The sequence below is a fragment of the Papio anubis genome, unplaced genomic scaffold (assembly GCF_008728515.1).
Source record: "Papio anubis isolate 15944 unplaced genomic scaffold, Panubis1.0 scaffold945, whole genome shotgun sequence".
In the NCBI taxonomy this organism is placed as follows: domain Eukaryota; kingdom Metazoa; phylum Chordata; class Mammalia; order Primates; family Cercopithecidae; genus Papio; species Papio anubis.
The window spans coordinates 3947-30319 of NW_022169699.1; the positions used below are offsets into that span (position 1 = coordinate 3947).

Sequence of the window (26373 nt, forward strand, 5' to 3'; positions counted from 1 at the left end):
AAGTGTCTCTGGAGCACGAAAGCAGCATGGAGAGCATGTGACTGAACGGGCATGGCTGTATTCCAATACATTTTTATTTTTTTAATTTTTCTTTATTTTTTTTTTTTTTTGAGACGGAGTCTCGCTGTCGCCCAGACTGGAGTGCAGTGGCCGGATCTCAGCTCACTGCAAGCTCCGCCTCCCGGGTTTGTGACCATTCTCCTGGGGCTCCTCAGCCTCCCCGAAAGTAGCTGGGACTACAGGCTCACCACCCTGCCAGCTTTTGCATTTTTAATAGAGACGGGCCTCAATCGCGTTGACGGATTTTTTTCTTTATTTTTAAGAGGGTTCAGTTTCAGGTTGGAGGTAGTGACACAATCTTGGTTCCCACTGCAACCCCAAACTCCTGGGCTCAAGAGAGCTCCCACTGTGCTTGAAGTAGCTGGGACCATTGTAGCATGAGCCACCACACTGTGCCTTTTAACATTTTTTTAGAGATAGGGTCTTGCTGTGTCACCAGGCTGGAATGCAGTGATATGATCATAGTCTTCACCTCTTGATCACTTGAGCCCAGCCTCCTCAAACTCCTGTGGCTGAAGCAGTCCTCCCACTCCCAAATCACTATAGGCACACACTCACCACACCCGCAAACTTTTATCAGTGAAAACAAAGACAGGCTGGTTCATGGCTCCAGCCTGTAATCCCAGCACTTTGGGAGGCCAAGATGGAGTTCAAGCAACAGCTCAAAGCAAATAGAAAGACCTTGTTTCACTAAAAATTAAAAATTAGCCTGGCGAGGGTCAGTTTTCCTGTAATCCCAGCACTTTGGGGAGGTCAGAGAAGGGCGGATCACAAGGTCAGGAGATCGGTGACTATCCTGGCTAACATGAAACCCCGCCTCTACTTTTAAAAATACAAAAAACTAGCTGGCTGCTGTAGCGGGCTTTTTCCAAGCAGTCCCAGCTACTCGTGGGAGGCTGAGGCGGAGAATGAAGCGTGGAACTCGGGGGCGGAGCTTGCAGTGAGCCGAGATCGCCCACTGCACTCCAGCCTGGGAGACACAGTGAGATTCCCTCGTCCCCAAAAAAAAAATTAGCCTTTAATGGCAGTGTGCTGCACCTGTGTCCCAGCTACTCAGGAAGCCGAGGCAAGAGACCGCTTCAGGCCTGGGAGGTCAGGACAGTGAGCCATGCTCATAGCACGCAGAGCTTGTGACCCTGTCTCAAGAAACTATTTATGGTCGACATTTCGAATCTACATAATTTTCTACGGTCAGTGTAAACCTCCTTTCGATTTTTTCGCTAAATTTAAAAACCGGTGTCACCAGCTTCCTGTTATTTATGTGAGAACAACAGGCTTTTGGCTGGATCCGCCGGCCGCTAGCCTGACTGACTCCCTGCTCTGGTGGTTCTGTGCTTGTTTTCGGTGAGTTCTGAAACTAGGACCTATATATTAAGCGGCCCGAGAATAATTGAGTCCGCTCGAGGCCACCAGGCGGCTAGCTGCTCTCCTGCTCGTCAGCCTCTAACCCGCCCGCCTGCATACGATGGAGGGCCACCCCGACCAGCACACCAAGGAACAGCCGGCCGGCCGGGTTGGTGAGGGAAAGACTGGAGATCCGGCGCCCCAGCCTGTGCCCTGAGGGTTGTGTCTGGAGGGCTGGCCTCGGGATGGGGTTGTGTCGGAGGAATGAGGGGGCTTGTATTGTGCCGGAGGGGTTGGGTTCAGGAGGGGCTGGGTCGAGTGGGCTGGGCTCTGAGGGGCAGGGGGCTCTGAGGGGGTTGTAAGAGGGGTCAAAATGGAAGGGAATGGGGCTGGGGCCCGAGGGAAGGGAAATGGAGGGGTCAGTCCTGAGGGAAGCAGGGTCCTGTGGAGGGTTTCAGGCTCCTGAGGGAATGGGGTCCTGAGGGAAGGAGCAGGCCTCCTGGAGGGCTGAAGCCTGGAGGGGCTGGGGTTCTGAGGGTCTGGATGTGCAAATAATGCAGTCTCTGGAGGCACAAAGGTCTCGGGAGTGGCCCCTGGGAGGGGCTCAACCCTGAGGCAGTGGTGGGGCCCCTGAGGCAGGGGGTTTGTGTTCCGGGAGGGAATGAAGTCTGATGCAGTAGGGTCTGAGGGCTGCATTCCGAGTGCAAAGGTGGCCCCTGGGAGGGGCCAAAGCTGGGAGGGGCCGGTGAAGCCTGTGTGAGTGGCTGTGCCCGGGAGGGGGCTGGCCGGGAGGGCTGGGCCCAGGTTCAGGGCAGGCCCGGAGGGCAGGCCCTGAGGGGCTGCTCGAGGGCTGTGTCGGGAGGCTGGGGTCGAGGAAGCAGTTCGGGAGGGGTGGTGGGCTTGAGGCTGTGCCTGGGAGGGGCAGGGCTCGGAGGGGCAGGGCTCTGAGGGGCAGGGCTGCCGCCGTCCTACAGGCTGACTCTGGACAGTCGCCTGCTGTGCAATGTTTCTATGAAGAACCCTGCGTTTCCTCTGACTCGCTTGTGCGAACAGACATGAGCCCAAGACCCACCCTCTGCAGCACGTGTTTACAGGGAGAGTTCTGTTGTCTGAGGGAAGAAGCATCCCACTCTGTCAAACTCAAAACCCAAGAGTAAACGGCAACAGTTATCTTGCTTCATGTAATAAAAAAAGATCTTATACACACACGCGTGCGCGTGCAAACACACACACACACACACACACACACACACACGGCTCTGCAGTGCCAAAGCCCAGGGGTGCAGCCTCTCCCCAGATCCCTGGGAGCACAGTGCAGCCAACAGACCCTGTCCCATCACTCCTGCTGTCAGTGATGTCACCTCCACCCACTTAGCAAAAGTCAGGGGTGCCTGTCAAAGGGCACGAGGTTTGGGGGTCACTCCTGACCCAGACCTGGTACGTCCCGAGTCCCCATCAGGGGTCAGCATGGAGACCCCAACTCAAGCTGGACCTCAGAGGGTCTCTGCTTTGGGAAACCAGGCCGGCTCACAGACAAGCAAAATGACAATGATGATGGTGATGATGACGATGGCGATGGGAACTTGGGCAAGCGAGCGCACAAACCGTGGAGGGGCGTGGAAGGGCCACAGCTTCCAGCTTCCTGGCACGGACCAGGTGTCGCCATTTGGAAAGAGGATCTTCCCTGGGCGGCCAAGGAGGCAGGTTGTCCGCACCAGGGCATACGGCTGGAGTGACCCAGGCTTCCAGGGGAGAGGGCCGGGGGCAGCTGGACACACAGGGCTGGGGTTTGAGAAAGGGCTGGGCTGTCCCTGGCTCAGCATGAGGGCACGGCCAGCGGGTGGGAAGAGCGGCACTGGAGTGTGAGCCTCAGAGACCCGCAGAGATGCCAGACCCTGCCACTTCCACACACAGTCGTGTCTTGTGGCACAGGATATAGAAGCCGTGGCAGGGCAGAGGGGAGAAGGGCAGGGCAGAGGGCAGACGCTCCCAGCCAGGCCTTCCCCTGGCTGAGCCCAGGTGGGTGGGGAGGCAAGAACGTGAGGGCTTGGTCCTGAGGGGACACGCTGGAGGCTCACAGGAGAAGCTGAGTGTGGCTGCAAGTGTCCCAGGGGCCAGAACTTCCAACCTCCGGGGCTCTAGACTCAGGAAGAGGGCTAAGGAGGTGTCCCAGGGGCAAAGCCAGCACAACACTGGAAGTCCTAGCCTAGGAAGTTGGAAAAACGGTGAGAAGAGGCAGCTATGGGAAGCAGAAGGGAGGTAGGGCCGCATCCAGGGGACCTCAGCCCACAAGCACTCGGGCCTCACATACGATGGCGCAGGACCCGAATGCGGCTCCAAGCAACCTGCAGGTGTCAGGACTGCCCTGGGTGGGCCCTAGCAGGTGAGGAGGACGCCCAGGACTGGAGCCACCGCCACTCCCAGCTGTCACTGATGAGGGCAACAGCTGGTCGCAGGATGGGGCTAAAACCCCTGCATGTGTCAGTCAGGCTGCTGGGGCGGCCTGGAAGCTGACTCCCAGGACAGCTGTCACAGACAAGACCAGCAGAGGGGCCTCCCAGACCCACCCGCCGTCTCTGCTCCACTCTGTAAATGTGATGTGGCGTCTCTAATGCCATCCACATGAAACCTCATTTCATAGACCTTTGTTCTTCTCCCAGTTCATCAAGGGATCAGCCACAGCTGCCCATGAAGTCCTCTCATGCACCGGGAGCTGAAAACCTGGAGCCTGATCGTCTGCTCAAAGGCAGGGCCCGGCTAGCCCCCGGAGAAAGCGCATTCCTTCCAGCGCCCAGCTCCACAGAGACCAGCTGCGCACGCCACTGCGTGGAATTGAATCCTCTCTCCCGCCGCTCTCCAGCAAAGGTGAGCGGCCAAACACGTCCAGGGCTGGTGTGGGCTCCTCAGGACCTGGGCTGGCCATGTGGCTGCCTCCTGACACAGTATCTTAGAAATGTTCGCATTGTGGCCAGGCGCGGTGGCTCACGCCTGTAATCCCAGCACTCTGGGAGGCCGAGACGGGCGGATCACGAGGTCAGGAGATCGAGACCATCCCGGCTAACACGGTGAAACCCCGTCTCTTCTAAAAAATACAAAAAACTAGCCGGGCGAGGTGGCGGCACCTGTAGTCCCAGCTACTCGGGAGGCTGAGGCAGGAGAATGGCGTGAACCCGGGGGGTGGAGCTTGCAGTGAGCTGAGATCCGGCCACTGCACTCCAGCCCGGGCGGCAGAGCGAGACTCCGTCTCAAAAAAAAAAAAAAAAAAAAAAAAAAGAAATGTTCGCATTGTTCCAAATGTGTCTCCTTCCTGGCCCCATTTATACCTCCCCCAGCCATCCCTTCCACCTGGAGTGCAACTGCACCCTCAGGGAGCCTTGGCTCCTTACACCTCAGCTGTTCCTGGAGCCCCCAGAAGCTACCACAACCCCAGCAGCAGCCACTGTCCCCGCCATGGCCTGGGACGCAGATGGCACACACTGCATGCTCAGTGGGTGTTTGCTGAATGAGCCCGTAGGCCCGAGACCCTCATGTGAGACGGGGGTCCACAGCAGGAACACTAGCACATCCACCCCTGAACAAAGTGCCAGGAGGGTTTGCTCCTGGCGCTGGGCAAGGACCTGAGAAGCGGCCGTGACTCGCAGAAGCCTGCGGACACACCCAGGGGCGGTGCCCACTTGCAGGAGGAAAAGACGCACCAAACTCCAGCAGAAAACACAGAACTAGCGTCTCCATGGGCACATCCGAGGTGTCCCAGAGCAGGAGGAGCTGCTGGCGGGAACCTCGAGGCTAAGTCAGCTCTGGATGAGCAGGTGGATGGCAGGGCGGATCTCAGCATCCACCTGCACATTCTCAGAGAGTGTGCCACCAGGACCACAGCGGGCAAAGAAAGGGACCCTTGATAAGGCAGTCTGAGAAGGCTTAAGCAATGTATCCCCCTCTTAGAAACAGCCTGTGTAACCATATGAAGGGCCCTGAGAAGGCCGGCAGTAAAGTACCCCAACAGTCCCCAAGTTCCAGCCACCAAAGACACCCGTGCCCCGCGTCATCACTCCTCATCCTTCAGTATCTCTCCTTAGGCCCCCAGTGATGAGCTCCAAATCGTCAAGGAATGAGCTTCCAGTGCGTAACCGCAGGGTGGCCTGCTCCACAACCTCCCTTCTGCTACTATGACACCCCTACTTTAATTCCTCGGTTGGTCTTTTTTTTTTTTTTTTTGAGACGAAGTCTCACTCTGTAGCCCAGGCTGGAGTGCAGTGGCGCAATCTCAGCTTACTGCAACCTCCACCTTCCGGGTTCACGCCATTCTCCTGCCTCAGCCTCCCGAGTAGCTGGGATTATAGGCGCCCGCCGCCACGCTCGGCTAATTTTTATATTTTTGGTAGAGACGGGGTTACACCATGTTGGCCAGGCTCCTCTCGAACCCCTGACCTCAGGTGATCTGCCCACTTCAGCCTCCCAAAGTGCTGGGATTACAGGTGTGAGCCAGCGCACATGGCTGAATATTTTTTTAAATGGAAAAGAAGCGTTGGTGAGGAGGTAAAGTCAGAACCCTCACACACTGCCGGTGGGGATACAGAACAGCACAGCCACTATTGACAACAGTATAGTCCGGGCGCAGTGGCTCACGCCTGTAATCCCAGCACTTTGGGAGGCTGAGGTGGGTGGATCACGAGGTCAGGAGATCAAGACCATCCCGGCCAACATGGTGAAACCCCGTCTCTACTAAAAAAAATACAAAAAATTAGCCGGGCGAAGTGGCGGGAGTCTGTAGTCCCAGTTACTCGGGAGGCTGAGGCAGGAGAATGGCGTGAACCTGGGAGGCGGAGCTTGCAGTGAGCGGAGATCGTGCCACTGCACTCCAGCCTGGGCGACAGAGCGAGACTCTGTCTCGAAAAAAAAAAAAAATGGTTCCTCAGTCAAACCTAACATTACCATAGGACTCAGCAATCCTACCCCTACGCATATACCCAAATAATTCACAACAGGTGTTCAAACAAAAACTTGCATTCAAATGTTCACAGCAGCATTATTCATAGTAGACAAAAGGTGGAAACCACTGCCTACCGCCCAAAAAATGGACAAACAAAATGTGCTCTGGCCATACAATGGGATGTCATCCAGACACAACAAGGAAGGAACTTTTTTTTTTTTAAGAAAGGGTCGGGCCGGGCGCGGTGGCTCAAGCCTGTAATCCCAGCACTTTGGGAGGCCGAGACGGGCGGATCACGAGGTCAGGAGATCGAGACCATCCTGGCTAACACGGTGAAACCCCGTCTCTACTAAAAAAATACAAAAAACTAGCCGGGCGAGGTGGCGGGCGCCTGTAGTCCCAGCTACTCGGGAGGCTGAGGCAGGAGAATGGCGTAAACCCGGGAGGCGGAGCTTGCAGTGAGCTGAGATCCGGCCACTGCACTCCAGCCTGGGCAACAGAGCGAGACTCCGTCTCACAAAAAAAAAAAAAAAAAAAAAAAAAAAAAAGAAAGGGTCTTGCTCTGCTGCCCAGGCTGGAGTGCAGTGTTGCGATCACAGCTCACTGCAGCCTGGACCTCCTGTCTTAAGCAATCCTCCCAACTCAGCCTCCCAGGTAGCCGGGACCACAAGTGCCCACCACCATGTTCAGCTAACTTTAAAAATTTTTTTGTAGATGGGGTCTTGCTATGCTGGCCAGGCTGGTCTCAAACTCCAGGCCTCAAGTGATCCTCCTGCCTTGGCCTCCCAGAGTGTTAGGATTACAGGCCTAACCCACTGCACCCAGTCAGGAATGAGGTTCTGATAATGTGCAACAATGTGGAGATGAATCTTGAAAACACGATGCTACGGAAAGAAGCCACACACAGGGGCCACATATCGCAGGATTCTAGTCACACAAAATGTCCAGAAGAAGCGAATCCCCAGAGACAGACAGTAGATTAGTGGCTGACAGACGCTAAGAGTGAGGGGAGAATGGGTGTGAGTGCTGACCGACATGGGATTTCCTTCAGGGGAGACGAAAGTGTTCTAGAAGTAGACAGAAACAGAGATTGTCCTCATACTAAATGCCCCTGAATTGTTCACTTTTAAAAACGTTGTTATTTATTTATTTTTTCAAGAAAGAGTCTTGCTCTGTCGCCCACACTGGAGTGCAGTGGCATGATCTCGGATCACTGCAACCTCTGCCTCCCGGGTTCAAGCGATTCCCCTGCCTCAGCCTCCCAAGTAACTGGGACTACAGGCACCTGCCACCATGCCTAGCTAATTTTTGTAGTTTTAGTAGAGATGGGGTTTCACCATGTTGGCCAGGCTGGTCTCGAACTCCTGACCTCAGGTGATCTGCCCACCTCAGCCTCCCAAAGTACTGGGATTACAAGTGTGAGCCACTGCGCCCAGCCTGAACTGTTCACTTTAAAATGGTTAAAATCATCAATTTTGTGCTACGTTTATTTTACCACAATAAAGAAAATCATTGAGCTGGGAGTGACAGCTCATGCCTGTCATCCAGCACTTTGGGAGGCTGAGGCAGGTAGATCGTTTGTGCCTCAGGAGTTTGAGATCAGCTTGGGCACCATGGCGAAACCCCATCTCTACAAAAAAAAAAAATACACAAAAACTATCTGGGTGTGGTGGTGTGTGTCTGTAGTCCCAGCTACTCAGAGGCTGAGGCAGGAGGATCACCTGAGCCCAGGGAGATGGAGGCTGCAGTGAGCTGTGATCACGCCACTGCACTCCAGCCTGGGCAAGTGAGCGAGACCCTGTCTCAAGAAAACCACTGCTGTGACCGTACACAGAACAGCGCCGGTCACAGGTCCGGTGTGCCACACACAGTACACGGAACAACGCCAGTCACGGGCCCAGTGTGCCACAGTACACGGAACAGCGCCGGTCACGGGCCCAGTGTGCCACAGACATGTGAGTCCCTGACCTGCTCCCACAGGTAGAGGGGATGAGTGAAGGCAAATCATCTTCAGCAGCCTGGAAACACGGGCCTTGCCAAAAACAAAACATTTACAAGGAGCTCCAGCAGGCCACACCTGCAGCTGCTAGGGTTTTCGTGGGAGGGGCGTCCACTCAGCCTCCCCCATCCCTGGGTTCCCCACCCTGAGGGTGCTGATGCTCCTCCTGCTAAGAAGCAGGGTCTGAAATCCCACAACACAGACACACACTCGTGTTCTCCATCCCGCCCTGCCCTGCAAGCTGCCTGGTTCGGGCCTCCCCTGGGAGCCCTGAGGAGAGCAAAGGTGACCCCAATGGTGACGTCAACAAGGACTGATGCGGCTCAGGAAAATCCTTCAGAAGTTGCTGGAAACAAAGGGAGGCGTCCACCCCGAGGAGAGGCAGCAATGTCACCTCAATGGATGACAATGGTGTGACATGTAACTAACATATCACTGGCACTGAGAGCACCTCAAAAAAATGCTCAACAGAGGCCGGGCATGGTGGCTCACGCCTGTTATCCCAGCACTCGGGAGGCCGAGGCGGGTGGATCACTTGAGGCTAGGAGTTCGAGACCAGCCTGGCCGACACGGTGAAACCCCGTCTCTACTAAAAATACAAAAATTAGCCAGGCGTGGTGGCGGGCGCCTGTAATCCCAGCTACTTAGGAGGCTGAGGCAGGAGAATCGCTAGAACCCGGAAGGCGGAGGTTGCAGTGAGCCGAGATCATGCCATTGCACTCCAGCCTGGGTAACAACAACAATAAAGACAACAAAAACAAACAATCAAACAAAACAAACAAACAAAAAGCTCAATAGAGGCTCCACAGGTGAGCAAAAAGCAAGCTGCCAAAGCACGCCCACTGGACAAGGTCACTGAAACCCGACCACGGTGGCAGGGCGAGGCTGCACCCAGCACAGGGACAACAGACATCCATGGAAGACCAAAACTGTCTTCAACTGCTTGGGAACGAATCACCAAACTCAGGCCAGCGGCTGCCTCTGGCTTCAACAACACCCATGTTTTATGTCTTAAGTGGGGTGGTAGATGTGTGATTAATTCTTGTCTTAATTTTGTACTGTGAAATAGTGTAAGGCTCACACTAAGTGGCAAAAGCAGTGCAGAGGATTCCTGTGTCCCCTTTGCCTGGGCTGGCCTCAAACTCTTGTGTTCCAGCGATCCTCCCATCTCAGTCTCCAAGTAGCTGTGACTACAGGCGCCCAGCCCAATGATAACATCTTAACGTAACCACAGGACATTGTGTAGCGCTACCCCCTCAAGGCGTTTTTGTCAGAAAGCATTGTAACTATTTTTTCAAGCATTCCATTTGGCCAAATAGCAGAGCACAGGCACCCATCAGTGCCTCGCCAATACGTATGTCTGGCTGCAGGGGGTGGCCGGACCTGGCCTCTCAGGAGCCCAGGGACAGCTGGGCAGGGCCAGGCCTCTTGGATCAAACATGTCCACGGGAGCCTCACCTCAATCTTGTCTGTCTTGGCGTCTCCCCAGTAGAGCTTCCCCTCCTGCAGGTCCAGGGCCAGGCCGTTGGGCCACCCAAGGGAGGCATTGACCAGCACACGCCGCTCCTGCCCGTCCAGATTGGCACACTCGATTTTAGGGTTCTCTCCCCAGTCTGTCCAGTACATGAGGCTGGAAAAGAAGCAGAAGTCCATGTCTCCATGCGTCCGTCTGGTCTCTGCGGCATCCCCAGTGCCAAGAGCAAGGCCTGTCCCCGAGTTGGTCCCCATCACATGGCTAAATGTTGGTGTCAGTAAATATCGGCATTGGTAAATGTCTGCATCGGTAAATGTCGGATGTCGGCGCTGGGAAATTTGGTGTCGGTAAATGTCAGTGTTGGTAAATGTCGGTGTCAGTAGATGTAGGTGTCGGTAAACGTGAGTGTCGGTAAATGTCGGTGTCGGTAAATGTCGGTGTCAGTAAATGGTGTCGTAGATGTCGGTGTCAGTAAATGTGAGTGTCGGTAAACATCAGCATCGGTAAATGTTGGCATTGGTAAGCGTGTTGGTAGATGCTGGCGTTGGTAAATGTCGGTGTCAGTAAATGTCAGCGTTGGTCAATGTCGGTGTTTATAAATGTTGGTGTTGGTAGATGCTGGTGTCAGTAAGTGCTGGAGGACTGAGCATGCCAGGGGCAAGCCCAGTGATCAGAGCCTCTGGAGGGTCCCCTGGGACAGGGATGCCCACTGCCACCCTGCGCAGGTTTCACCGCACCAGCCCTTGGACTCTCAGGAGCCAGGAGCTCATCTCCCATTCCGAAGGTCAGTGGACAGAAACGACCCTGCCCAGGGTCTGGGACAGCCTCACGTCTGACTGGTGGACTGGAGGGGAGGAGCTGAGCACCCAGAGGAGGAAGGGGCAGAGCGGAACCTCCTGCACATAGCTGAAGGGCTCCCCTGTGCAACGGACAGGTGACTTGTTCCCTGGGGCCCCCCAAGGAGGGAACCCAGATCCTGGGGTGGTAGCTCAGGGGTGGAGATTCTGGGGTCCCAGGTCACAGCCTCTGCTTTGGCTGTGTCTGACCCAGCCGGCCAGCCCCTCTGCCTCCTGTTTCCAGCTCGGTGCCTCTCCCTGGACCCCACAACCTTACACGTCAGACTGCCAAGCCCATATCCCTGGGATCCTCAGACTCATGAAACCAGGGCTAGGAGGGACCTTGGCATCGGCTTCCCCATCCCTTCCTCTTTCACAGATGGGGACACCGAGGCCCATGGAGGCAGTGACCTGACCAAGCTCCTGACCTCAGGGCCAGGTTCCCTTCACTGTGGCTGGCAACCAGTTTTTGTGCCTCCTCCTGCTAAAGCCCCAGGGGGCCCCACTTCCTACCCTCATTCGCCCTCGTCGGGACACAACCCAGCCCTTCAGCCACTGACATGGAGCAGCCCTCGCCCACATGCTGCCGTGCCCCAGGGTCCACAGAGGGCTGCTCGAGCCCTGCCCGCTGCCTGCTGTGCTCCCGCTGCCTGCTGTGCTCCGGCTGCCTGCTGTGCTCCCGCTGCCTGCTGTGCTCCCGCTGCCTGCTGTGCTCCCGCTGCCTGCTGCCTGACATGCTGGCTTCTAGACACCAGTCCACTTGCAGGAAAAGCTCCCTGGCCAGCACGCTCGCAACCCCCAGGGCCAGGCCACGAGCACAGGCTCCACAGCCTGCAAATCCTCTGCCTGCCACTGCCCGATGGGCACCCTGGGCAAGTTCCTTCACCTTCTGAGCTTCAGGTCCCAGGGCCATGAGCTTGGAAACACAGCTGGCTCCCACTAAGTGCTCCATGGAAGGAAGCACTGCTACTGACCTCCCAGCTCCTCTGGGATGTCCCATCGGCACCCCCAGCTCCAGTGCGCCTCCTCCATCAGGGTTTTCCCGTTCAGTGTTCCGGGTTATGAACTCCCGGGAAGGCCCCTGGCTACTACCCTTTGAGCCGCTGGGGCGGGTCTCAGAAAGGCTCCCCTACCGACCGACAAGCTCTCTGCTTTCACAGACTTCTATGCTACAAAGCTGGAGCCACGCTGCCAGGCCCAGCCCCACACCTGCCACCTCCTGCTGTGTGACCCTGGGCAAGTCCCTGAGCCTCCCTGGGCTTCAGTGTCCTCAACTGTACAACTGTACCTACCCCCCTGAATGAAAAGACTGACGATGTGCAAAGTGTTAAAAGAGGCCTGGCTTGACCGGGCATGGTGGCTCACGCCTGTAATCCCAGCACTTTGGGAGGCTGAGGCAGGTGGGTCACCTGAGGTCAGGAGTTTGAGACCAGACTGGCCAACATGGTGAAACCCCGTCTCTACCAAAAATACAAAAATTAGCTGAGCACAGTGGCAGGCGCCTGTAATCCTAGCTACTCAGGAGGCTGAGGCAGGAGAATCACTTGAGCCCAGCAGGCAGAGGTTGCAGTGAGCTGAGATCACGCCACTGCACTCCAGCCTGGATGACAGAGTGAGACTCCATCTCAAAAAAAAAAAAGAGGCCTGGCCTGTATTGTGGTCAGTGTCACAGAGGCTGCCCTTACTGTCACTACTGTCATCCTGGAAATCACCCAGGTGGACCGTTCCATTCTACAGATGAGGAAACTAAAGCTGGGGAACAAAGAGCTCACTCCAGGTCTCCAGGGCTTTCTATGCATGGACCCAGCAGCAGCACTGGACCACTGGGGTGCTTGTTAGAAACCCAAGTCCTCAGCCCCGCCCTGGAGCTCCTGAATCACCACTTTGGGCGGGGGGCCCAGCTGCCAGTGTTTTAACAAGCTCTCCTCCGGGTTCTGATGCAAGACAATGCTCCAGAATGACGGGTCCCGGTCAATCTCCCTCTCGCCTGTGCTTGGCCTGGCCCAGGCTCCAGGCCCCAGTCCCCGCCCGTCTTACCCCATCACGGGGTGCAGTGCAATGGCTCGGGGCTCGTCCAGGTCCTCTGATACCAGGATCTTGCGGGAGGTGCCGTTAAGGCGTGTCACCTCGATGCGGTCCGTGCCCGTGTCGGTCCAGTAGAGGTTTCGGGCCACCCAGTCAACTGCGATGCCATCGGGGTCATTGATCTCGGTGTTGACCAGCGTCTGCGCCCCAGACCCATCCAGGTACGCCCTGCGGATGGCCCGCACCTCGTCATCCGTCCAGTAGACGTAGCCCTCCAGCGGGTCGTAGTCGATGGCAATGGCATGCCGGATGTCATCCACCTGCAGCACAATGTCGGTGAAGTCCGGCGTGTCCAGCGAGATCCTCCGTAGGTCTGTCCGCCGGGCCAGCAGCAGCACCTCCTCGGCTCCTGTGGAGACAGGTGCAGTGGGGTCAGGGGTCAAGGGCCTGCAGCAGGCACAAGACTAGGCCTGGGGTGGGCCGGGCAAGGGAAGACTCAGCCAGGCCCCCAGGGCTCTCCTTGCAAAGGCTGGTGATATTAGGTGACACGCACCCAGCCCATGCTACATGGTCACTCGTTCATCCTCATGACAGCTCTGGGAGGCTGGCACTGTTTGTTTCCTTACTTTACAGATGAGAAAACTGAGGCACAGAGAGGTTATGCACCCAGCTGAGAGCCACACAGCCAGGCCATCGGGCTTCAACCACTGGGTGGGAGCTGCCTCACAGTCCCCCTTGTCTCCTCCCAGCCCCTCTCCTGGCCACAAACCAGCCCCAACCACAAATCCCGCCGGGTACGACCTGCTGGCCATGCTGCTCAGCATGCCCACCTTGCAGGGCAGACCCACTTGTGGGCCACGCTGCTCAGTGTCCCTAGCATGCCCATCTTGCAGGGCAGACCCGCCTGTGGGCCACACTGCTCAGTGTCCCCAGCGTGCCCGCCTTGCAGGGCAGACCCGCCTGTGGGCCACACTGCTCAGTGTCCCCAGCGTGCCCGCCTTGCAGGGCTCACCCTTCTTCCCCAGCTCGATGCCACTTCATCTCTCCCTCCCCTCCACCACCCGAGGGCAGCTTCAAGCCCCAGGATCACACCAGGGGCTCCTAGGCAGGACCAGATGCACCTGTCAAGTGAATCACCCTCTTTACTCATTGCCCAGATGCTCCCGGGCCACCGAGATGAAGGGAAAGCCTGGTTCTGAGGCCTGAGACCTGGAGGCACTGTCAGGAACACCAAGAGTTAACACAGTTTCGTGACCACTTGACACACCAGGCAACACAGGAGCGAGACGAGAAACATCTCCGGGGCATGCGTTCTGGTCACGGCTCGACCCAGGGCCCTGGCTCCTTGCAGGGGGCTCCACCGTGGCCTCCACACAGCTGGGCCATCGGAACATAGCGATGACCCCCAGTAACTCAGACCTGGTTTCTAAATAGGGTCCCACAGAGAACAGCCAAAGCACTATCCGTGCACTTCCAACTAAGTTTCAGAACCACGCCACGAAACACCCACCCCACAGCCACCTGGGCCTCTGCTGCACCCCGGGGCCAGGCCTGCTGCTGGCGGAGCAGCTTGAGGTCAAGCCCCTCCATGGCACGGGTGGGCAGGGTTCAGAGTGGCACTTAGGCAGGTGGATGAGAGGAGAACCTGGTCCTCTCAGGATGTCCCTGCAGACAGGCTGGACACAGCTGGGGACAGGAGGATGCTCAGGTGATTCTGGTCTCAAAGAAAAGCCCCCACTCTGGCTGAGGGCAGGATTTGCCAGCCCTCAAGATTTGCATGTGTGAAATCCCCAAGGAAAGTTCTTTCTGCTCCGGGCATCTGTGCCCTGCCTAACTCACCAGCGTGGCCTGACAGCATATGACCGGCATGAGAGAAGCTCAACTCAGACTCCCTCGGGGACCACAGCAACACTCCAAGAGCATCTGAGCAGCATGGCCCAGGGATCAGCTGTGGACGGGGTCCTGCCACTCAGGCCCAGCGGCATGCAAACCCAAGGATCCCTCACCACCCACTCCACAGGATGCATGGAGACCCCCCGACCTTTCAGCCATGGCCCTCCAGTGGGATTCTCAGTTTGCAGGTCGGGCGGATTACAAGATTCTCTTCTGAACCCCCGTGGCCCACCCTCCACATGCTTCTGACCCCCATGGCCCGAGGCTCCACACACAGCAGCGCCAGCATTTCTGATTGTGTCCTAGGACCCCCGGTTGGGATTTATCAGAGCTTCCTGCAGAAATTACAAGTGGAGACCCATGCACACTGGGGCCCCCAGGGTGCCCTATCATCCCGACACAGATCCTGCCAATGCTGCTGGGGTCAGGATGTGGCTCCCTCCCCGAGTTAGGGCATCATCTACTCATTTGTTCCAAACCTTTCTGGTCTCAAGGATGCAGAGCCAAGAAGGTCAGGGTCAGAGACCCCTCCCAGTGTCCTGTGGCCACGACCCTGCACAAGGGCCCGGGTCACAATCTGAAAAGGGGCTCGAGGCTAAACCAGCCCAGAGCCTCCCTCATGCCCTTGCCCCTAGACCTGGCCCTGCAGCCAACTGCCAGGTCTCTCGAGTGCCCTGCCAGGCTGCAGCCTTCAAACAACAGATGGTCCCCTGCGCCCAGGCTCTGGCTCTTGCCAGGAGGAATGCAGAGACTGTTCCAGCCGTCCAACGTTTCGAGGAAGGACAGGAGCCCCTCCTGACTCCTGCTCCAAGCCCCGGAATGTATAATCTGATTCCACCACTAGAGGGCGCCCAGGTGATGGTGACAGCGACACAGGCCCAGGGCTGGGGAAACTGAGGCAGGCAGGCTGGGGACAGTGAGGTGGAGGCAGCACTTGGAAGGTACCCTAAATGCCCAGCTACAATGTAAATATCTGAGAGCCAAATTCAGATCTGGTCAGAGGCATCTGATTCGGTGTATATTGGTAGGGGGAGGGGGAATCTCTCAATTTCAGTAAATTTTCTCTCCCTAGGCTCCACTCCCAAAATGTTCTGTTGACAATGGACCTGTCCTTCAAGGCCCAGGTCACATGGCACCGCCACCTCCTCAGGGAAGCCATTCCTCCCCACACCCCAGTGGATGGCCGCCCCGCACCCCCAGTCTACCCCATGACGAGGGCACCGCCCCCACTGGCTCACTGGGGTCCTGGCGCAAGCCCCCTGCTCTCCACGGCCCCCAGCACAGCCCGACGCCCACAGCGGCACTACATCCAGGCGATGAGCAGGGAGAATCTGAGACCGAAACCTCTGGGGACTTGGCAGTGTCCGAGTCCCTGTCTAGCTATAACTTGGAGGGGACCAGAGACTCCACTTCATGGAGACAGCTGGGAGAGAGGCAGGACCCAACCCATTTGCTTGAAGCTCTGAGTGAGCTGTGACCAGCACAGAGGTGACCCTGGTGGTGGTGGGGACTCTGTCCAGCTAGGCCAGCAGGGAGCAGCTGCAGAGAGAGCGCTAGCAGCCTGGGCTCTGCCAGATGCCTGCCAAGGCTGGTGCCCACAGCTGGCCTCCAGGAGGTTCTGTGTGTAGAGAGGTCCGAGCAGCAGCCATGGCCACGGGGAAGCAGACCTGGGGTTGGGAGGGGCAGGTGCAGGGGACTGTGCCGGGCTATAAAGAAGAGAGGCCAACTCCTTCCCTGGGACCAGCTACAGAGCCTAGGTAGGAGTTTATTTAAACACCAAGGAAGTAAATTGTTTAGAAACTAACAGTTTGGCCAAATGGTTTTCTCTGGGGTTGTTTAAACAAATAGCCAGCCCCACAACGTTGCCTGAGAGTGAAACCTTCCCCGCACCCGAGCCTCCTCCAGGCGGGCTCCTGACCTCTCCCCTTCCTCCCGGCACGCAGGCAGGAGAGAAGGACGACATCCCTTCCGTGAGGCCAAGCTCAGGGCAGGAGCTTGGGGCAAGGGCCAGGCAGGGCACAGCTTCCTAGTAGGCAGCCTGGTCCTCAAAACAAAAAAGTAGTCCCAAGAGATGGCCCGATGTCATGGACATGTCCAGCTCAGCACCATCCATCCCTGCTCACCTCTGTCCCTGACCACATGGACATGCAGGACCTGCGAGGGGCTGCTGTGACACACTGCCGCCAACCAGGTGGCTTCTAACATCAGAAATGTACCCCCCCACCGCCCCCACCAAGGCACGCACCCCCAACGTCAAAAGTCAAGCTGTCTGCAGCGACAGACTCCCTCTGAAGACTCCAGGGGAGGATCCTTCCTGGCCTCTCCCAGCTTCTGGTGTTGCAGGAAATACTTGGAGTTCCTTGGCTCGTGGCCTCCATCACACTAAGCCCTGCTCTGCCTCCACGCAGCCTTCACCCCTGAGTGTCAGTGTCTGCTCTCCTGCTCTCATGAGGACACCAGCACCGTGGATAGAGGCCCCCTACTCCAGGGTGACCTCATCCTTGCTTGATTACATCTGCCAAGACCCTGTTTCCAAGCTAGGTCACATACACAGGTTCCTGGGGTTAGACCTTCAGCATATCTCCTTGAGGGACACAATTCAGCGTACCCAGCGGTGAGCAGACGGTAATAGGAGCGCTTCAGCGGAAGGCCAGAGGCAAGTGTGCCAGGCAGAGGGGATGGCCTGGGCCACTGCAGGGAGGCCGGACAAAGGGTGGCCCAAACCTGTCGCCAGGGCTGATCTGAGTGTGGAGGCCTGGCACCCACTAGCGTTGGCGTTGCCCCGCCCGCTACAGCTCTCTTCTGAGGCCCCACTGCGTGCAGGACACGCCCCACTGCGTCCAGCTCTGACCCAGCCCTGTCCTCCAGGAAGCCTCATGCAAACAGCCCGCCGTGCGTGCAGCAGATCCCAACCACAAAAGCAAACAGACTGCCACTCTCACACAAAAACCGGGAAGGAAACGCGCTCAAATGTCAACAGTGGTTATCGTCGGACGGGTCCTATCCTTCCTTCGAGCTGTCGGACAGAGGTCAGCAAGCACTCTGGGAAGGGCCGGAGAGCAAATATATTCGGTGCTGCGGCCTGCACGGTCTCCTTCCCACCTCCTCAGCTCTGCCGCAGCTGTGGGAAGGCAGTCTGCCTCAGTCCACACAGCTGGGAGCAAACAAAACTTCATTTATGGACACTGAAATGTGAGTTTCATGTCATTTCCCCATGTCCCAAAACATTATTCTCCCGATTTTCTTCTCAACCATGTAAATATGTAAAAAGCATTCCGAGCTCACAGCCTGTTCCAACTGGCCCCTCGGCCAAATGACCCTCATTCAAGAAGCGTGTGTGACTTTGTTTTTGAGATGGAGCTTCACTCTTATTGCCCAGGCTGGAGTGCAGTGGCGCGATCTCGGCTCACTGCAACCTCTGCCTCCCAAGTCAAGCAATTCTCCTGCCTCAGCCTCCCGAGCAGCTGGGATTACAGGTGCCCGCCACCACACCTGGCTAATTTTTTGTAGTTTTAGTAGAGGCGGGGTTTCACCATGTTGGCCAGGCTGGTTTCGAACTCCTGACCTCAAGTGATCTGCCTGCCTCTGCCTCCCAATGTGCTAGGATTACAGGCGTGAGCCACCACGCCCAACCATGTGTGACTTTTATAATATCAGAGAGAAAATTACAATGGGGGAAGGAGGGCAGGTGGGGAAAAGGGGAAGAGGAGAGCGGGAGGAAGGAACTCTCTGTACTTGTCCCTTGATTTTTCTGTAAACTTAAAAGCGCTCTAAAAAAATGACGTCTATTAAGGTTGCTTAAAAAATTAAAAGGCGGCCGGGCGCGGTGGCTCACGCCTGTAATCCCAGCACTTTGGGAGGCCGAGGCGGGTGGATCACAAGGTCAGGAGATCGAGACCACAGTGAAACCCCGTCTCTACTAAAAATACAAAAAATTAGCCGGGCGCGCTGGTGGGCGCCTGTAGTCCCAGCTACTCAGGAGGCTGAGGCAGGAGAATGGCGTGAACCCGGGAGGCGGAGCTTGCAGTGAGCCGAGATCGCGCCACTGCACTCCAGCCTGGGCGACAGCGCGAGACTCCGTCTCAAAAAAAAAAAAAAAAAAAATTAAAAGGCATAGAAGTCAATAGGGACAACACCAAAACCTGAGCAATAAATGAGCAAAGACTATAAACACAAATTAACGGGAAAAAGAGCAGTCAGTAAACGTGGAAAACAGTAACTTCTCAGTCATCTGCAAATAGAAGGGAGCCGCCCAGAGTTGCTGGTGAGGTGGAAAGGCTTGTTGGACATTTAAGTGGGGGCATCTCCCGCTTCCAGAAGGGCTGTAGAGCACCGCAGGCTTCCTGGTCAGCAGCCTGGGAGCCGCTGACCCCAGCACTTCCTCTCTAAGAACACAGGCGGAAGCGGCAGTTGGAACGCATGGAGATTCATGCATCCAGACACCACCATGGCTGCATTAGGACAGCAAGACTCAAGGCCAAGAACCTGGAGACAACCAAAACGTCCCCAAATATTTTTGAATAAAATTTACTTATTTTATCTAAACAAGGGCATTCAACGTGATGGGTGATGACACAGGCACAAAACAGCATGCTCTGGAGAAGAGTTAATGAGGTAGGAATTTGCACGAACGACAAATGAAAAAATATCAGACACATTACACACAGTTTGAATGAATCTCCTAAAACTCAATTTATATATTTATTTTATTAATTAATTAATTAATTTTTTTTTTTTTTTTTTTTGAGACAGAGTCTCGCTCTGTTGCCAGGCTGGAGTGCAGTGGCGTGATCTTGACTCACTGCAACCTCTGCCTCCTGGGTTCAAGCGATTCTCCTGCTTCAGCCTCCTGAGTAGCTGGGATTACAGGCACCCACCACCACACCTGGCTAATTTTTTATTTTTAGTAGAGATGGAGTTTTGCCATGTTGGCCAGGCTGGTCTTGAACTCCCAACCTTGAGTGATCCACACCCCGCCTCCAGCCTCCCAAAGTGCTGGAATTACAGGCGTGAGCCACTGCATCTGACCCTAAAAGTCGATTTTGATACGTAAACAGAAAAAAAGTGCACAAGACACATAGACACAGCTAACTCTGGGTGGCAAAATTATGGGTAATATCTATTTTCTTCACTATTTTTTATAATGTTTTCCTTGCTACAGTGAATGTATAAAGGTTATTTCATACGAGGAAAGAAAAAAGCCTCTGAAATACGGGTGAATGGGTTTATCCTTAGAGGCTCTCCGTCTCCAAGGGAGATGGGTCGGGATGCTGGGGACCAGGCCCTCTTCCTGGGGCAATGTGGGGGAACGAGCCACCTACCCCGCCACCAAATTGCCTCGGGGTGTGGGTACTGACACCCCAGGCTCATTCGGTTTCCAGGGTCTGAGATGTGCTGATTGACGGGAAGAATGACAGGATATGAGTGGGATGGGGCGAAATAAGCCACCTGCAGCCCCAGGAACTATCTGGCCAGCACATGGTCATCCAGTGGCCTGAGCCACCCCCGCCAGAGCCAGAAGGAGACCCTGCCAACAGGTCCCCAGTGTGCAAGAACTCAGAAGGTCATCACAGTTAATACCCTCCACGCCCCAATGTGGGAAAATAGTTTTTTTTCCACAACAAACAAGATAATTTTTGTTATTTTGGCAAAAAGAGGCAGGGCAGCCCCGGACACCTCCATCCCACCTCATCACCCAGCCGCAGGGCCCCAGCCATCCCTGCAGACAGAGTGGATGACACAACCTTCCTGCACCAAACCAAGTGCAGCTCCCAGGCCACAGGCCACCCAGGAAAGGTCCAGTGCCCCCCGGAGGCTCCCACCGCAGGCCTGCCGCCACAGCCGGCACCACCCCAGGACAGCTCTGTTCTCCCAGCTTCTTTTCACACAGGCGGCACAAAACTGAGATCCGGGGAAAGCTGAGAATCAGCCTCTGCTGCCCGGATGCCCAACCCCAGCTCTGCTCCCAGCTCCAGGGCCTCCTTCTCAGGGGCCCTTACGGGAGGCAGAGGGCTTTAGCCATCTCCTGGGCCTGGGGCACGTGGGGTAAACAGGGTCACAGTGCAGGCCACTGTCCACTCTGCAGATCCCAAGGCCATAAACAGCCTGGCCGCAGTGGCTTTCCAGCTGGCAGGAGGCCAGATTATTTTTGGTTTTTAGCAATTGATTAAGTTTCTCCGCTGCCCCCAGGGGTAAGGGGTGGGGCAAATGCTGCGACCACAGCCCAGCACCTTGACCCGGGAACCTGCGCCAAGTGACCACAGGGTCACTTTTGACAGAGCACAAGGGAAGTGGCTGGGCCCGATGCTGGCTCTGCTGGAACCTGAGGCCGGCTGCTGTCACCTGCACGGTGCCTGGGGTCTTCCAGCGAGCGCGGAGAGGCTGTGGCCCACCAGGAGCAGCCGGCAGACACCCTGGCCTGCAGTCAGCGGCTCCATCTGCTCAGCTCTAAAACAGGGAAGTCGCTGCTCTGCCTAGGGTCAGGGCAGCCAGAGCACCAAGTCAGAGATGGCCTTGGGAAGGGGCCTGCAGGCGGGTCCCCTCCTCCCCATCCCCTGGTGCCAGCCAGCACCTCCTGTGGCCCCCCACTGCCTGCCTCTGCCTCCACGCCCCACCACAACCTCAGGCCCACAGCTGCGTGGCCACTCCCAGGCAGGCAGTGCCATCCGATGGGCTGTGTGTCTGCTCCCTCCGCAGACAGACCTGACTCTGGCTCCCAGCCCCATCTTGTCACTGAATGACCCTGAGTGAGCAACGTGACCTGCTTCGCACATGTCAGACTCAAGGGGAAATGGGCCCCAGCGAGGTGGGACATGCCCGAGGCCAGGCCCCAGCGAGGTGGGATATGCCCGAGGCCAGGCCCCAGCGAGGTGGGATATGCCTGAGGCCAGGCTCCAGGACACAGACCCTCCTTGTGGGTGGTGGTGGTGTTTTTGAGAGAGAGTCTTGCTCTGCCGCCCAGGCTGGAGTACAGTGGTGTGATCTTGGCTCACTGCAACCTCTGTCTCTCAGATTCAAGCAATTCTCCTGCCTCAGCCTCCCAAGTAGTTGGGACTACAGGCGCCTGCTACCACACCCAGCTAATTTTTGTATTTTTAGTAGGGACGGGATTTCACCATGTTGGCCAGGCTGGTCTCGAACTCCTGACCTCAGGTGATCCACCCACCTCAGCCTCCCAAAGTGCTGGGATGACAGGCGTGAGTGACCACGCCAGCCCTCCCTGTGTTATTAAACACTTGCAGCCCCTTGCTGGGGACCCTGGTGAGGGAACACAGCCTCACAAGCGAAATGTGGCATCGTTGGGCAAATGAAGCCTGGGCAGCCCTCTCATCTTTGCCTAAAACTGAAGAATTTAGGGGCGTGGATGTATAAAACAGTTGGTGACTTAAATGAAAAAGGCCACATTCCCCCCATTAGGCAGGAGGCTCTACTCTTTAAAAGCCAGCACAGGGTGCCTTTCTGAACCCAGGCACACAGTAGGTGTTCAATGAACAGCAGGGGTCACTTGTACTGCCAACGACACCCTGTCTGTGGCCCCTGCAGCTGGCTCCAGCCTGAAGCACAGCTGCGCCCCTCTGCAAGGCCACCCCACTGTACCTGGAAACTCTGTGGAGGTGGCCTTGGGGACCGGTCAGGATGCCCAGGCCCAGATCCCATCTGTGCCCTTCCTCCATAGACCTCAGCGAGTTCTCAGCACTGCGTGCCTCAGGCCCATTTAAGAAGTAGGGCTGGCCAGGCATGGTGACTCACGCCTGTAATCCCAGCACTTTGGGAGGCCAAGGTGGGTGGATCACGAGATGGTCAGGAGATCGAGACCATCCTGGCTAATACGGTGAAACCCTGTCTGTACTAAAAATAGAAAAAATTAGCCGGGCGTGATGGCACACACCTATAGTCCCAGCTACTCAGGACACTAAGGCAGGAGAATCGCTTGAGCTCAGGAGGCAGAGGTTGCAGTGAGCCGAGATCACACCACTGCACCCCAGCCTGGGTGACAGAGTAAGACTCTATCTCAAAAAAAAAAAAAAAAAAAAAAAGCAGCAGCGCCGGCCACGAATGACACCTCACACAGGAGGCGTGCCCAGGTATAGAACTCAGGACCATGACAGCTGCACTAGTCCCCAAGAAACATTACTTCCGTCACCCACTCCGCCTCAGTGGTAGTGGCCAAAATAACGGATTAGAATGGAACCATGTGACAATACCACTGCCCCGAGTGATGGAAGACAGCTGACTATCAGTAGTCCACGCGGCCCCATCTAACACAAGTGCAGGGCGCTCTACAATTTATAAATCCTTTCCCAGACACCGTCCTTTCGACACTCCCAGGTCAGCAAGGCGCACGGGGCCTGCATTTCACAGCCACACAGCAGAGGGCTGAGGCTGGAACTCAGATGTTCTGATTTCTATTCAATCACGTCCCCAGAGTTGGCACGGAGACGGGGGGCTTCTCTTGACAAAGTCGGAAAGTCATTGCTAGCTCCACTGAAGACCAAAGAACCTCAGCTCTTAAACACTCTTGAAGGTGTTACTGAACTCTCCCAGCCTGTTTCCTGGGTCCTGGTGTTGGTCCCGTGGGACACAGGAAGAGGAAGAAGCCAGCTCTGCTCTAGGGAGTGCACCTGCCACACTCTCAGAGGGCTGGGCGTGGGCAGAGGAGCCATGTGCAGGAGCGGGGTCTGGATGGAGGGGTGCTGTGGCAGGGGGCAGGGGAAGGGTGCTCCGGGTGGCGGGCACAGCACGAGCAGGGGCAGGGAGGTCCACACTCGGATGTGCGCAGGGAGAGGCAAACCATGCATTTCCATTGCAATAGGCAGTAAAACGTAGAAAAACAGAGTGGGGGCCAGGAAGGGAGTCGGAGACTTCTAGTGTCTCTCTGCAGGTGAGTGGCGGCCGAGGTGTCAGCTCAGCACACCTGACACCTGACAGGGGCCCGGGGCTGTGTCTTCTATCACTGACCTCAGGGCACACGGAACTAGGCAGGGAGGGCAGAGGCACAGGGCACGGTCAGTGAAACCAAACAAGGAGTCATCATCAAATGCAGAAAGGGCAAGGAGTGCCCACAGCCACACAGGGGCTTTGTCTGTGCAACATGGGGGTCCCACCAGGGCCTGCACCCTGCAAGCACAAAACTCGCCTCTGAAGATAAAGGGAAGCTGCTGGAGTTGCGGAGGTGGTCTGGGGTCAGCACAGAGCTGGGCTTATGCTGCAGTCACAAGGGGGACACGGAAGAGGCTGCAGGGTACAAAACCAGTGGCCGGAGTGACCACAGTCTAACTCTGAGCCTGTGGAAAGGGCGCCCACAGAGTTCACCCACCCAAGAGGTGCCATTCACCTGTGCCCCCGCCCCACAGTGACAGCGTTCTCTAGGAATATGGTGCGCCCCTCTCCTCTTGCATCAGCCCTGAAAGTGAGTATTCAGGCCAAAAAGCAGAAAAGCACAGCTGCGTGGTTCTATTTCCATTTAGTTCTGGAACAGGCAACGCTAATCCACAGTGATAGAAGTCAGGAGAGTGGTGGAGGGGGCGAGGGTTGAGGACAGCAAAGGGGCACCGGGAGCTTTCCCAGTGGCGGAAATGTTCTCGTCTGGACCGGGTAGCAGTCATGCAGACATACGCAGCTGTCAAAGTTAATCCAAATGTACACGTTAAAATGTGTGCGTTTTATTGCCTGCAAGTTATACCTCAATTAAAAAAATAAAGTTAGCACTCAGGCTTCTTCCACAACTTCCTGAACCGTGCGAGCTGATTTTCTTGCTATTAAAAATTCACGGTCCATGGCTGAGAACAGCAGCTGCCTTCTGTTTGCAAAGTCAACGCCAATCACCACCCGGCAGCGGCAGACTCGGCCCCTCAGGACCTCCTTTCTTTTTTCCCTTTGACCTACTTCCCTGATAAGTGACAGGACAGCCAGACTCTGGGAACAAACGCCCGTTATTCGGCCCCGAGCTGAGCGGGCCCTGCTCCCTGGGCTAATCCGCCCGGACAGACGGATGGACGTGAGGGGCTTTGCCGTCGGCTCCAGCTGTCAGTCTGCCTGTCAGACTCCACAGTGGCCCCCTCTGTTCCTCCCGCCGCCCCCACTCCATCCCTGACTTCTTTTTGTTTCCTGTCTCTGACAGACGAACATCTGTTAAAACTCTGTCTGGGTGAGCTGTGGCCGGCAGCCCGCAAATCCCCAAGCCGCACCCCAGCCTCATCTGGGCGCTGCCGGGAGCCCTGCCTGGCCACCCTCTGGACACGGCCCCGAGAGCCGCCGGCCTGGGCATGTGTGACCCGAGTGGCAGGGCGCACGCCGCTAAGCCCACTGCCCAAAGGCCCCCAAGCAGGAGGCATGTGCGGGCGACGAAAGTCAAAGCAACAGGGGCACGTTCCACAGAGGATGGGGCTAGAGGGGTGGCCGTGAGGGACAGCAGCTTCCAAGGACGGTGGTGGCAACTCCCAAATAAGGCCCCACTCCTGCTGTTTTTAGCTCATTCCACATAATTGGAAAAACATGGCAGAAACCAAAGCCAGCTGCTGCCTCGGTCCCGGGGCTGTGTGGAGGGGGTGGGGAGGCCGGGAGGCCCAGGCTCTGCACTCCACTGCCAGGGAGGAGAGTAACTCTGAGCTGCAGAGAGCAGAATCGCAGCCGCCGTGGTCCCACAGAGCTGGGTGGCAGAGGGCTGCTCGCAGGACATACCTGCCCTGTCTCATGGGGGTCACTTCAGGAGGGGCGAGGGAGCCAGGACACAGACAGCCCAGGGCCGGCGGTCACCCTGCAACTCAGAGGCCACGCAAACAGTGCTGCCCTGAAGGCACACAGCAGTGCAGGGACTCCCCCCCCACGCATCCTCACCTCTTGGAGGCTGCCTGTGTGCCCCTGGGAACGCTGCTCCCCGTCCTTTGGGGTCCTGGCGTGACCACCCTCTCAGCCCCTTCCTTGGGGAAGGCATCCGACTCCCCCCACCCGGGTGGCTTTCCTTTACTCAAAATCAGGAAAAAGCAGAATTCAAGACATCACAGAAATATCTTTGCCTGTAACTCCATGAAAGATAAACGGTCAGACAACCTGGAGGGAGTCCTAGGGACCCTCGAGTCTCACCTGAGGCTCTGGCTTCAAACCCCGAGATGTTTCCGGCCGTGCCAGCGCTGCCCCCCACAACCTGCCACACACGGCCCTCCCTGGGGAACTCGCAGATCTGGCCCCACCTGACCACCCCGTTCCTTCTCGTGGGCTGGGTGGTTTGGGGTGGGGCCGGGGACTCCAGATGTGTCATAAGAGTCTGAGTGTTTCTGACACGGCCAGGCCCTGCCCCCATGCTGGCCTTCGCCCCACAGGAAAGGGAGCCACATGCCTGGAGCGCCCAGCACACCCCACTCTGTCCTCCCCAGGTTGCCCGCCAGCCATGTGAGCCGTTCTCCCCATTGCCCCTTCACCCCTCCTCAGCTCCCCTGGCAGCACCCAGCCTTGGAGGCGACTTCTGATTACAACCTCCGAAGGAGGACTCACTCCCTCGGCACTGACCCAGACGGCCTGCATCATTGCGCTGCTCAGCACGACCCACACAGCCTTCCTCCAAACCCCATGGATGGGGGAGTATAATCACCCCCTTTCTACCAATGGAGAAACTGAAGCTCAGAGAGGCTAAGTCACCTTCCTAAGGTCCCAATACGATGACAAAAAATAGAAAGCTGGCCCGCAAGTGGAACTAGGTGCTCCAAGTCCCGGGTCTGCCTGACACCGCACCTCCTCGCCACCACGGTCCCGGGTCTGCCTGACGCCGCACCTCCTCGCCACTACGATCCCGGGTCTGCCTGACACCACACCTCCT

At 56.7% G+C, this 26373-nt stretch overlaps 1 protein-coding gene across 1 annotated transcript; it reads right to left on the reverse strand.

Annotated features, from left to right (window-relative positions):
• Positions 1–9063: 9063 nt before the first annotated feature.
• On the reverse strand, positions 9064–25914 carry LOC116273605 (low-density lipoprotein receptor-related protein 5-like). Its single transcript, XM_031662749.1, has 3 exons — positions 25644–25914; positions 12681–13077; positions 9064–9963 (listed from the first exon to the last, which is right to left on the reverse strand). Exons 1-3 carry the CDS (start codon positions 25858–25860, stop codon positions 9582–9584), a joined length of 996 nt encoding a protein of 331 aa, XP_031518609.1. The 5' UTR covers positions 25861–25914; the 3' UTR covers positions 9064–9581.
• Between the last annotated feature and the right edge of the window lie 459 nt (positions 25915–26373).

Excerpts from the sequence above, each read along its gene's own strand:
- LOC116273605 (XM_031662749.1), bottom strand. The coding sequence starts at position 25,860 with ATGGGGGCAGGGCCTGGCCGTGTCAGAAACACTCAGACTCTTATGACA. Across the intron at positions 13,078-25,643 it reads GTTTGAAGCCAGAGCCTCAG|GAGCCGAGGAGGTGCTGCTG; the intron begins GTGAGACTCGAG and ends CTGTCTCCACAG. Across the intron at positions 9,964-12,680 it reads GCACTGCACCCCGTGATGGG|CCTCATGTACTGGACAGACT; the intron begins GTAAGACGGGCG and ends CTTCTTTTCCAG.